Below are 12,975 nucleotides of genomic sequence, written 5' to 3'. Positions count from 1 at the left end.
CTTACTTAAACTCTCCTTATGCAAAACTTCAAAACATACTTTGCTACTTACCTTGGTATTGTCTGTGAATTTGGCTACCACACCTTCACTTGCCTCATCTTTAGTATAGGTAGTAAAAGGCTGAGGCCCCAGCACAGATCTCTGCAGGATTCCACTAGTCCTATCCTGCCAAAGACCCATTATGCAAACTCTGTTTTCTGCCAGACAGCTAATCCTCTATCCATTCTAACATATTCATTACCCACGAAACCATCAGCTTTTATTTTACCCACAAATCTTTGATACAATATTTTATCAAATGCCTTTTGGAATTACAAGTATCATGCATCTTCAGCCTTTTTATCCAAACTGAAGAACTCCAAAAATTGATTTAAATTGATTTCCTTTTTATTCAAAACCATGCTGACTCTTCCTGATTACTTTGAGCTTTTTAGGTGCACAGCTATAATATCTATATAATGATTGACTCTAATATCTTCCTCAGAAAAGCATCAAGCAAACTGGCCTACAGTTTCCCACAACTTTCTGCCTCCTTCCTTCTTGAATAGAGGGGTTCAAGTTTCTACTCTGTCGTATGACCGAACCTTTCTTGAAGTGAGGGAACTTTGGAAAATTAACATCAATGCATCATCTGCTGTTTTGGTCACCTCTTTTAAACCAGGGTGCCTCGTGATAGTGATTTCACTCAGTCTCTTCCATCTCTTGATTTATAGCTATTACCAGAAATTTTTGAATTCTCTATAGTGAATGCAGAAATAAAACATTTGTTTATTCTATTCACCATTTCCTTATTATCTTCTGTTAGCTCCTCATTCTCACCCTTTTCGAGGACCAGCACTTACTTTGCTCGTTATCTTTTTAGATCCCAAAATAAGCTCTTGCTCTTTGATTTTACATTCCTAGCTAGCTTCCTCTCAGCCTCTAATTTCTTTCTCCTGGTAAATTGGGAGGGCTGTTTTACAGACAAGTCAAGCAACAATCATAACTAATAGATAATGTCCCACATGTCAGCATCACCATCCCTGAATATGTCCTGTCCCTTTAGCGTGACTGGCCCAACACAAGTGGTGGCATAGTGGTATACGACAGGAGAGTTTTCTTTTGGAGTACTTAACATTGACTCTGGATCCCTTGAAGTCTCATGGCTCAAGTTAAACATAGGCCAGACTAAATGGTCTGTAATTCCCTGGTTCCCATCTGTCACCCTTCTTAAAGAGCAGAATGCCACAAGCAACTTGTCTGTCTCTCCCAGCCTATGGTAAGATTAAAATCCCTCATTAATACTATTCTGCATCTGCTACATGGTTGCCTGATTTCAGCATTTATACAATCTAGCACTTCTGACCTACTACCCGGTGGTCTATAGATGACACCTCTCAAGGTTTTAGTTGCTTAACAATTCCTCAGTTCCACCTATAATGTCTCCACTGGATGCTTTCTCCCTCACCATAAGATATTGTTTCTAATTAGTAATGCTTCTGTGGATGACAGTGGTTCAGTGATTAGCACTGCTGCCTCACAATGCCAGGAACCTAGGTTCGATTCCAGCCTCAGGCAACTGTCTGTGGGGAGTTTGCATATTCTCCCCATGTCTGCGTGGGTTTCCTCTGGGTGCTCTGGTTTCCTCCCATAATCCAGAGATGTACAGGCTAGATGGATTGGCCTTGTTAAATTGCCCATACTGTTCAGGGATGTGTAGTTTAGGTGCATTAGTCAGGGGCAAGTGTAGAGTAAAAGGGTAAGGGAATGGGTTTGGGTGGGTTACTCTTCGGAGGGTTGGTGTGGACCTTTGGGCCAAATGGGTGGTATGGTGGCACAGTGGTTAGCACTGCTGCCTCACAGCTGCCTCACAGTGCCAGAGACACGGGTTCAATTCCCACCTCAGGCAACAGTCTGTGTGGAGTTTGCACATTCTACCCGTGTCTGTGTGGGTTTCCTCCCACATTCCAAAAATGTGCAGGTTAGGTGAATTAACCATGCTAAATTGCCTGTAGTGTTAGGTGAAGGGGTAAGTGTAATGGGTCTGGGTGTGTTGCTCTTCGGAGGGTCGGTGTGGACTTGTTGGGCCGAAGGGCCTGTTTCCACACTGTAAGTAATCTACAATCTACAAATCCACCCGGTCGGGATTCTGACACTGTAGACCCATTAGATTAGATTACTTTCAGTGTGGAAACAGGCCCTTCGGCCCAACAAGTCCACACCGACCCGCCGAAGCGCAACCCACCCATACCCCTACCTAACACTATGGGCAATTTAGCGTGGCCAATTCACCTGACCCGCACATCTTTGGACTGTGGGAGGAAACCGGAGCACCCGGAGGAAACCCACGCAGACACGGGGAGAACATGCAAACTCCACACAGTCAGTCATCTGAGTCGGGAATTGAACCCGGGTCTCGGGCGCTGTGAGGCAGCAGTGCTAACCACTGTGCCACCGTGCCACCCATCTGCCATTTTCTCTCTCCCTCCTGTAAACCTTATGTCCTGGTATATTTCGATCCCAGTCCGGACTATCTGCAGCCATGACTGTTTAATATCTGCTATATCATAGTTTTCAATTTGAATCTGTGCCTGCAGCTCATTTAATTTGTTCCTTACATTCTATGCATTTGTGAAAAGAACTCTAACTTTGGCTGTACACTGTATCCTGTCTTTAGCATCTTTTTTATTACTTCTCCCTCCTGTCTTATTCAGGGACTTGTTGTAGTCCAGCTTTGTTCATTAAATTGGCTGTGCTTCTCCATCCTATTAACCTCTCCCTTCTCACATGTTGCTTTCGTTCCCACCCATCTGCCATACAGGTTGATATCCTCCTGAATGGCACTAGCAAACCTCCCCACGTGGATATTGGAGCCCCTCCAGTTTAGGTACAATCCGTTCTTTTTGAACAGGTCCCACCTACCCTGGAAGAGATTCCAGTGATCCGACTTCTGATTCCCTCCCTCCTACACCAACTCTTTAGCCACGTATTCAGCTGGACTATCTTCCTATTTCTGGCCTCATGAGCACGGGAAGTAATTCGGAGATGACAACCCCAGAGATCCTACTTTGTAACTTTATGTCTAATTCCCTAAATCTCTTTACAGCATCTTATCACCCTTCCAGCCTATTTCTTTAGTTCCAATATGGATCACAATCTCTGACTATTTACCCTCCCCTTTCAGAATGTCCTGTGCCGACTTGGAGAAATCCTTACCCCTGGCATTAGGGATGCAAACACACCCTTCCTTTACTACAGTGATCAGGACTGCAGTTCCAGCTATGGCAGAAACACATCTTTGCACAGCTCATGACCCTCTCAGTACATCTTCCTGAAATCTGTACCTACACCCTCCTCCACCAAAGTGAAGACGGATGTAAAGTACTCGTTTTAACAGGTCAGGCAGCATCCAAGGAGCAGGAGAATCAACTTCTCGAGCATAAACCCTTCATCAGCCTTTTGCACGATACATCAATTCTCCTGCTCCTCGGTTGCGGCCTGACCTGCTGTGCTTTTCCAGCCCCACACTCTCTATCCTGATCTCCAGCATCTGCTGTCCTTACTTTCTCTTACTCGTTTTAACACCCTACTAATGTTCTCCACTCTCAAATTGCCCTTTGGACCCTAATAGGTCTGTATCCCTAGTTATCCCCTTCCCTTTGTTCTTTCTAAATTCCACTATCGCCTCTGTTGATTTGCTCCCTTTATACCTATTAAAAGTCTCTTTCTTTTCTTCCTTATCCAGTCCTCACAGATTCGAGACGGCAGCGAAGGAGCAGAGGCTCGTCCACTCCCATCTGCTTTCTTTCTTCCTTTCTCCTCTTCTTTTTTTCCTTTTGTTCTTTTTTCTTCTTTAAATCGTTTTGTGGTGATTAAGCGTCATCGGCACGGCAGCAGGAGTGGGCCGTGCACAGAACACTTCCCACTGTTCTGCTGAGGATTTACCCAGAAGTAACCTTTCCCAGACTATATTGGCCAGATCCTGCCATGTTTTAATAATATCTGCCTTCCCACAATCCAAATCCCTTTTTTTGCGGACCATCTTTTTCCTTTTCCAGATCGCGGAGAGTCTGGAGTCACTTAGTGAACCTCTTAGACTTTTACAAAAATCAGCAGTTACAGCAATTAACAGTGGGATAGCTTTTAAATCCAGATTGTTATTGAATTCAAATTTCACCATCCACCATGGTGGAACTTCAACTTATGTTTTTGAAACATGAGTCTGGAGTTCTGCCTTACAATTACATCCCTGTGTCCCCTTGGATAAATCATTTAGGTGATGGGGGAGAAAATGCAGAGCTCCTGGCAAATAGCAGAGTGTGATTAATTGGAAAGCTTTTTCAAAGAGTCAGCATAGAAATGAAGGGTCAAATGGCCTCGTTTTCTGAGAGATTGTTTTCAATGGTTCTTTCATACACAGTGGTCTGGTACAATGCCCAGCTGGTGGCATAATATGCACCTCTAACTCCATTAGTTTATCAGTGTTTTGGATCCACTGGGGAAGTTTTGAATGCAAAGGGTTACTCGAAAGGTTTCTTTTTAATAGTTTCCTAACTTGGGCTGAATTTCAAAATTTCTACCCAAAGAATTTACACTGAATTCCTCTGAACATACTTCATCCCAGTGAATGCGGTCTGTTCTTTCAAAAACACTCTCAGGTTGGCCTGAAGTCGGTGAAATCTGTCTAAGCGCTGGCCCTCAGGGACAGAGCAAATGTCTTGAGGCAGGTGACCTTTCAAAGGAATTTCTTTTCTTCCCTAATGTCTATTGGAGTAAAGGATGCTGGTGAATTATTTTCTCCTTCTTTGCCTTCTCCTAATTCCCTATTCTTTGTTATTTTGTTGCTGTTGTTTGCATTGAGGACTCTTAGACTAGGTACAACACAAGGAATCATTTCCAACTGCATTAATTTAATTCCTATCGAATACACCAAGGCAGCCTGATAGTCTAGGGAGGGAGGTTCACCAGCTTGGCTTTGTGCCCTCTAGGAGCTCATTCAAAACTGACCCAGACTTTGCAGCTCGCAGAAAGAAAAGATATTTAGTTCCATCAGTCGAGGCTGAGTGTGTGATTCATTACTGAGATATTGGGTCAGTCTTTGAACAGAATGCACCAACCCTAACCTGACTGCGCTAATGTCACCTAACCTACAACATCTTAACTCTCTGGCTGAAATGATACTGAATGATTAAAATCCTCAAGCATTAAAGTCCTTCACCCATCGAAACCTGTCCAGATATTACATCCCCATATCTATTATCTCAGTCCCTATAAACTTTAATATGTCACCCACTCTACAAAGTTAAAAATCACACAACACCAGCTTAAAGTCCAACAGGTTTAATTGGAAGCACTAGCTTTCGGACGCTCCTTCATCAGACAACCACCTGATGAAGGAGTTGCGCTTCCAAAGCTAGTGCTTCCAATTAAACCTGTTGGACTATAACCTGGTGTTGTGTGATTTTTAACTTTGTACACCCCAGTCCAACACCAGCACCTCCAAATCACCCAACCTAAGCCACTTCCACCCCTGCACTCTTTAATGCTTTTTGAAATTCACTCACAGGATGTGGGCATCACTGGCTGGGCCAGCATTTATTTCCCATCCTAACTGCCCTTGATCAGGGTGAGTTGCCTTTTTGAACGACTTTAGTATATTTGCTATCGGTACACCCACACTGTCATTTCCAGTCAGAACTCCCACCCCGTGCCTGGCCTTCCTCCTTTAATATCCCATCCAGTCCAATCCCATCTTTCCCCTCCCTGCACCCTTTACTATCCTGCCCAATCTAACTACTCTGTAGTCGAAATTTAATGTGATTTTATACAACAAGAATAAGACAACACCTTACAAGGCAGTACTGAAAGGCACAGTTTCCCAAGCATGAGCCTTGTTTCCCTGAAAACCTGGATCAACCTTGCGAGGAGACCAGAGAGTGCAGAGATTCCTGTAGACAGGAAAGTCTGAGGGTGGAAGATTTCTGTTCATTGTTTACATATTATTCTTCTGCAGTATATCCACATGTGAATTTCAAGTGTAAGGAGTGATGATTTCCTGTATGTATCAGACATGGGGTAGGGATTGGACAGATGTGGAACAGATCTGGAACCAAATGCCAGACAAAATTCTGTTTAGCCAGTGTAACATTAAAGTTGTTTGAATAAACACACAGTTAACTTGCATATCTGAGTTCTCCAATGGTCCAGGGAAGAGAGTTCACCACAACACACTCTCCCCTTCACTCTCAGCACCCTTTAATATTACACTCCATCTAATCCCACTTTCGGCTTACATCACACTCCCATTTCCTACTGTTTTGAGTTTATGTTCTATGTCAATGTATTGAATTTCAATGTGTATTTGTCAGATGGGCCTTATGTGAATTGACACACTCTCCAGTGGTCGTGTGGTTTAGACAGAATCTGAAATGAATATTCTCTGCTTCTCTTTGTTTAGCCTTCCATTGATTTCTTCACCCACGAGACAATGATTCACCCAGTGACCAACCATCCAGCGCACAAGCGCAGCTTCATTCCATCACTCATTGAGAAGGAGAAGGTAAGCTGAGGCAATTATTCCTGAGCTGGGCCTTGGCTGTTGAATCATTCTTCGGTCTGATTCTTACTCTTACCCGTAAGGGAGTGATAACAAAACTGCAGCTCGGATTGGATGAGACCTAAAAATATACCTTCTAAAATGAATGGTGGCCCACGCACACGGAAATGTCAATTAAGATGATAGCTCAAGGCCTCAAACTATCCTGACTTGTGTGAACTGACCACTTCCAAAATTGCGTCACATCATTTACTGAAGTTATTATTGTACACAGATGAGCAACCTGCAACCAGACAAATCCGATCTCACGCTCTCAAATTAAGGTATAAGTGGCCCCTACAGTTGGTCTTCATCCTGTGTTGGTATGTGCGTGTATGGTTTTTACCAGGAGATTACCATTGGTGTGGGACTTCAGGAAAGAGCAGGATATGAAAAGATTGTTCTCCCTGCTACAGAAGGAGTTACAAGATAGCCTAACGCAGACTTTCATCTAAAGAGTGGAATTGATACAGGAGGGGGACAAACTATATCTGTTGCTAATTGGGTCAGTCATTGGCAAAATAATTTAAAGGGGAGTTGACTCACTCAGAGTTGTCAGGATCAGGAATGTCAGATCCTGAGAAGTTGGTGGTATTTGAATCCATCAGTAATTTCAAAGGTGAATTGAACACGTTCTTAATAATGAGTTACTTGCAGAGTTACAGGGATGTTGGACTAAATGTAATTGCTTTTTCAAGGTGTCAACACCAACTGATAGGCCAAATGGCCTTCTCCTGTGTTGAGAGTCATCGCAGCATGTAGGTTGATGGAGGGACATGCTATTAATTTCCATTCTCTTCAGGGAAGCAAACTTGCCTTGTATCAATTCATTCCTTTTTTTTTCAACTTTTTGTATGTTACATGTGCTCACCACAAAGTTGGTTGGTCAGCCTTCATATCAAAAACCGTTATCATTTTGGAATTTTACAGTCAGGTACTCCTCCAGCCACTAACCCTGCCCATTTATCTGTGCTGGTCAAAGTGTGCTGGCTAATCTGCATCAGTGGCAGGATTCTTTTGGACTCTCATCCTGCAACTGGGACTGAAGTCTGCGCCTTACAGCTCAGAGAGGCAGTGCAATGGCCGAAACTCACCTTCAATCAATTTTCGAGGGGCATTCTTAATAGAAGCTTGACATCAAATGAAAATTTGACTGCATCTGCTTAAAAGCAGAGTAAGGGAGTGTGTTTAAACTAATGGCCAGGGAAGAACACTGTTCTTTGGTCCACATGTTGCTTCCATCGCATTGAAACTGTGTTGTTCTATTTAATCTCTCTACAGGTATCAAAACTTGTCAGTGCAATAAAACTAGGCTGGATCAAACCACGCAAGCCTCGAGATGACACGCCACGGTACTATGACCTGTGGGCAAAGGAAGATCCCAGTGCAATCCTGGGACGTCATAAAATGCACATCCCTGCACCCAAGCTGAAGCTACCAGGGCACGAGGAATCTTACAACCCGCCACCTGAGTACTTGTTAACAGAGGAAGAGGTGATGAGTTACTTCCTCTGCTGGGTTGTGTATCCAGTCTGTGTGCTACCTTTGGTTGGTTGAATGTTATGTTTGGTGGATGCTTATCCATCGCCATTATTTTCAGCTGCTTACAGCTATCATTGTGGAAGTATCCTGTTGGAGGTACCCTGTTGATTTTCCAGTGTCAGGGATGTCCACTGAAGGCAGTCAACATCCCTTCCAGTGCAGGTACAGTCTGACATCACATACCTGAGGCATGAAGCAATCTTCAAGGAGAAAGTGAGGACTGCAGATGCTGGAGATCAGAGCTGAAAATGTGTTGCTGGAAAAGCGCAGCAGGTCAGGCAGCATTCAAAGAGCAGGACAATCGATGTTTCGGGCATAAGCCCTTCTTCATTCCTGAAGAAGGGCTTATGCCCGAAACGTCGATGCTGCCTGACCTGCTGCGCTTTTCCAGCAACACATTTTCAGCATGAAGCAATCTGCCTTGCTGCACCCATTGGATGGAGGGGGCATTGATGGTTTGAATATTTTTGTTTCTGTCTTATTTCCTCCTACCCATCCTTTGTTTCTCATTTACTTGTGGGACATGGATATTGCTTTTGCCCCTCCTTATTCTAAAGAAGCACATAAGCAATTGCCCCTCGCCCCATCTGATGGTTATGTGCTCTTCCAACTGGCTGGTTAAGCAGCCTTAATGTAGGTTTGTGTGTATGACGAAGGTGTGACCCCACCATTGGGAAAATGTAACAATATCTGTACAGCCAATGGGCAGGAAAGAAAATTCAACATTATGGCAAGTTTTATCTGAAAGAATAAGCTGAATGGTCTCCCTGATTCATGTCACTGTTAGAACATGTCTTTTTCATGGTCGTATGAGTGTGTGCCATGGAGACACAGGGATGGGGTAGGGATATGGGGAGCCATCTCCCTTACGCTATTAATTCCCAACTATGATGTGGAGATGCAGGTGTTGGACTGGGGTGGACAAAGTCAGACTTCACACAACACCAGGTGACTAAGGAGCAGTGCTCTGAAAGCTTGAGATTTTAAATAGGTCTGTTGGACTATAACCTGGTGTTGTGTGACTTCTGACTTTATTCCCAACTACCGTGAGCTACCAGTGCAACATAAGTAGTTTTAGATACAATGTGACAGTAGTCAAGAAAAGCTCTTGCTGAACTCCTAGATTCACAAAATTCAAACTGGGTAAAGCAGCAAATGAGAAACAGCAGCAGAGATGAGGTTTCCAGTGTTGCCTTACTATACAAAGCCCTGTAGTTGCAGGTTAGATGTTGTATTTGTACAGAGTCCCCTATAAACCTGTTTCTGAGGAGAAAGAGCCCTAGATGATTAAGTCATTCTTTTTTGTTTGTCCTTCCTAACAACAGGATTGTTCTCTGCACCTCTGGATATGATCTCATAGATTGCAGTCATCGTTTGTGTGCAGTGACCCAGAAACAGGAACATGCATGCTTCGCTTCATTGACTCCCTTATTCCACCTGGTCTTATGTTGCTTGCCTGATGTTTGTCTTTTTGCAGAGACTGGCCTGGGAACAGCAGGAACCTGAGGAACGGAAGCTGAACTTCCTCCCACAGAAATTCACATCTTTGCGTGCCGTGCCTGCATTTTCACGCTTCATTCACGAACGCTTTGAACGGTGCCTCGATCTGTACCTCTGTCCGCGACAAAGGAAGATGAGAGTAGGTTCATTCTTTTTTCATTCTGGGACCCTGAAATGCCAGAGAAAAGGCTTATGCTGCTCTTAAAATTACTTTCAAGATTGGTCAGTTGTTTTCAGAGACCTTTTGCATTAATTCCTTTTACAAAATTTACTTTTTGAAGTAATTGTTAATTGTTATTGTTAATAGTATTGTTATATAGAGAATCACGATGATTAGTTTATGCACACACATGCGCGTGTGCGCGGCCAGTTATTCTCAATTGGGTCATTGTTATGGAATGTTGGCCAGAGAATGGGGAGGAACTTTTAAATATTACTGTGGGTTCTTTCATACCTAGCTGAGAGGGAGCCAAAGCCAGTGTTCAACTTCTCATCTAAAAGGCAGCAGCTCTAACAATGTAGCTCTCCCCCAAAGCTGTCAGGTGAACTGTTGATGCAGTATGTGTTTTACTCGAGGGTTGTGAATAATGTTTTTCCTTGTGTGGTGCTAATCCCAAGAATGACTCTGCGAAGTGTTCTGCTCAATGTCACAAAGGTTTACTTTGTTGAATTTCCTCTAGGTGAATGTGGACCCTGAAGACCTGATACCAAAACTTCCCAAACCAAAGGATCTCCAGCCTTTCCCAACCACTCAAGCACTGGTGAGCCCCATCGTGTGTGGAGCTGTTTGCCTTTGCACTGAAATGTTCTGTGTAAAAGATTTCTTGTATGAGCACTCACTTTACACGAACATGCAATAGCAGAGGCTGTATGGTTACATCAAGTGGCCATGTGTTTTTTGTTAATTGTGCATGGCCAGCATTTATTGCCCATTTCTGTAAGCTATTGAGATAAAGATCTGTAAAAGGAAATGGATGCAGGTAAGTTTCCCTGCTTTTGGATGTAAGGTATGTTTCTCCTTCCTTTATATTATACGATCGATGGGTCTCCATCTCTAATGTGCAGGAGTGTCCGTGATTGGATCAGATAGAAACAACTTGTCAACTGTCACATATTCTGTGAAGGGAGAGATGATGGTCCTTTTGGTGACTGTTAAAATATTCACATGTGAGAGTACTGGCCTTAAAGCTTTGTGTGTATCATTATATAATTCTCTTAATACAACCTGGAGCATCTTATCTAAGGAATATCAAAAATTCAAGGGGGTGTGTTTAAGGTAAGAGGGGCATGATTTAAAAGGGACCTAAAGGGCAGTGTTTTCACACAGAGGGTGGAGTGTCTGTGGTATGAGCTGCCCAGAGGAGATGGTGGAGGCTGGTACAATGACAACAGTTAAAGGCATCTGGATGGATATGTGAATATAAAGGGGTTAGAGGGGTATGGGCCAAGTGCTGGCAAATGGGACTAGATTAATTTAAGGAACTTGGTCAGCATGGACGAGTTGAACCAATGGGTCTGTTTTTGTGCTGATATCTCTATGACTAAATTGAATCTTGTTACTTATTTATCTAAGTCTAGATTTATACTCTTCTCCCCTTTATTTTTAAATTTATGTATTGGAGCTATAAACACAAGTTGTTTTAGTCCTGCCAGGATATAAAATATTTGTCTCCTGGTACCATGTTCCTTTTGTACTTGCCCTTCTGATGGGGCAGTGCTCCTGCAGTTCTCTGACAGTGTGGCACCATCTCAGAGCAGGCCCTGTGGCAGGGTGGCTTTTCCTTAGTGCCAACCTTTCAATAATACAGCACTCCCTTGGTGACAACCCTCTGACACTGCTATTCTTCTGTATCAAGGAGGCTATGGCTTGAGAAGCTGTGTTAGTGTCTTTCTGGAAGTGGGGCCTTTTCGAGCAGATGTGTTATCATAAGCCCCCTATTTTGCTTCCCTAGAGTATGAATGAAATTGACGTTTTGCTGTTGCAGTTAAATGTTTATGAGCATGTTGTCTGACTGACCTGTTCCTGATTTCACATCCTCCTTCCCCCTTTCCTTTTTACGCAGGTTTACAAAGGGCACACTAACTTGGTGCGGTGCATCAGTGTCTCTCCCAGCGGGCAGTGGCTGGCCTCTGGTAACAACACATTCCTTTCTTTTCCACATTACATCTTTGGTTGTTAGTGCTCTTAAAACAACAAATGAAAGGGGAAGTAAATGTGTTAAAAGGGAAGCTGGAACATTTCTGTGGGCACTCTGCTCTGAGCAGCAGCTTTCCAGCCGTTGAAATCATTCTGCATGGCACTGAGGTAATCGAGTTGTTCCACAGCTCTCCGAGGTTGAGAGTTTGTGTCTAGTTGAGGACTGAACTCTGATTGGAGCACTGCAAACCTCTTCCATACAGTCAGAGGATGCAAAGTAAACACAGCGATTTGCTCACTCTGTGATTATTTTGATTTTCCATTAAGTCTTCATTTAAAAGATGTGGCTTTTAAACACCCATTTGGGGGAGGAGTGCAGTCTGCTCCCAGACATCTGCTCACAATGAACAAGTTGTTTCACTGGCTGGTGAATGATTTATGTGATTTGATTTTGCTTTTTTAATGTTATTGTAGCCTATATTACACCTACGATAGGTAAATTACATTTGCATACACAAATTGATTTTGTTTAACATATTTGACCATAAAATGTTGAAGGATACTGTGTGATAAATGGGTATTGTGACTGACTTTATGCACTATCTTTCTGTTACGTCAGATTACAGACAATTTACTGACCTTGAAGTCTAGTCACTTTTGTAATGCAGGAAATGTGGCATACATTTTGTGCACAGCAAGATCCCACAATCACGCTTGCAATAAGTGACTACATCTATTTGAGTCATGTTGACTGAGGATTAGAGCTTGGCCCGAGTACCCATTGTTTTCTTTGACAATGGTGCCATATAGGAGGAGAAAGTGAGGTCTGCAGATGCTGGAGATCACAGCTGAAAATGTGTTGCTGGAAAAGCACAGCAGGTCAGGCAGCATCCAAGGAGCAGGAGATTCAACGTTTCGGGCATAAGCCCTTCATCAGGATGGGGCCTGGTGCCATATAACCTCGTACATCAAGCTGAGGGGACAGACTGCATCTTTGAAAACACTGCACCTTTGGCAGTGCAGCAATCTCTCTATGCCCTTCCTCCTATAAGCATGAGAATTTAGTCATAGCACAGACCAGAAGCACCAAGCTGTTAACAAAGCACTCTGAGTAATCCAGGCTCTTTGAATATTTCCTTGAGACCTCTTTAATGTTGGAAGCACAGGTGGAGCTTCAGCTTAGTCTCTTTTCTCACAGTTACATTCCAATCTGAACTAGTGC

At 43.3% G+C, this 12,975-nt stretch overlaps 1 protein-coding gene across 1 annotated transcript in view; it reads left to right on the top strand.

Moving 5' to 3' along the window:
- Positions 1-12,975, top strand: part of bop1 (BOP1 ribosomal biogenesis factor) — a 164,773-nt gene that overhangs the window by 136,933 nt on the left and 14,865 nt on the right. Inside the window, exons 6-10 of the mRNA XM_060825243.1 lie at positions 6,437-6,538; positions 7,856-8,068; positions 9,594-9,755; positions 10,297-10,377; positions 11,680-11,749. Coding sequence (XP_060681226.1) covers positions 6,437-6,538; positions 7,856-8,068; positions 9,594-9,755; positions 10,297-10,377; positions 11,680-11,749 — 628 coding nt within the window. The remainder of the gene's footprint in view (positions 1-6,436; positions 6,539-7,855; positions 8,069-9,593; positions 9,756-10,296; positions 10,378-11,679; positions 11,750-12,975) is intronic.

This window comes from Hemiscyllium ocellatum, chromosome 5 (assembly GCF_020745735.1).
Source record: "Hemiscyllium ocellatum isolate sHemOce1 chromosome 5, sHemOce1.pat.X.cur, whole genome shotgun sequence".
In the NCBI taxonomy this organism is placed as follows: domain Eukaryota; kingdom Metazoa; phylum Chordata; class Chondrichthyes; order Orectolobiformes; family Hemiscylliidae; genus Hemiscyllium; species Hemiscyllium ocellatum.
This window is presented reverse-complemented; position numbering and strand designations above follow the sequence as displayed.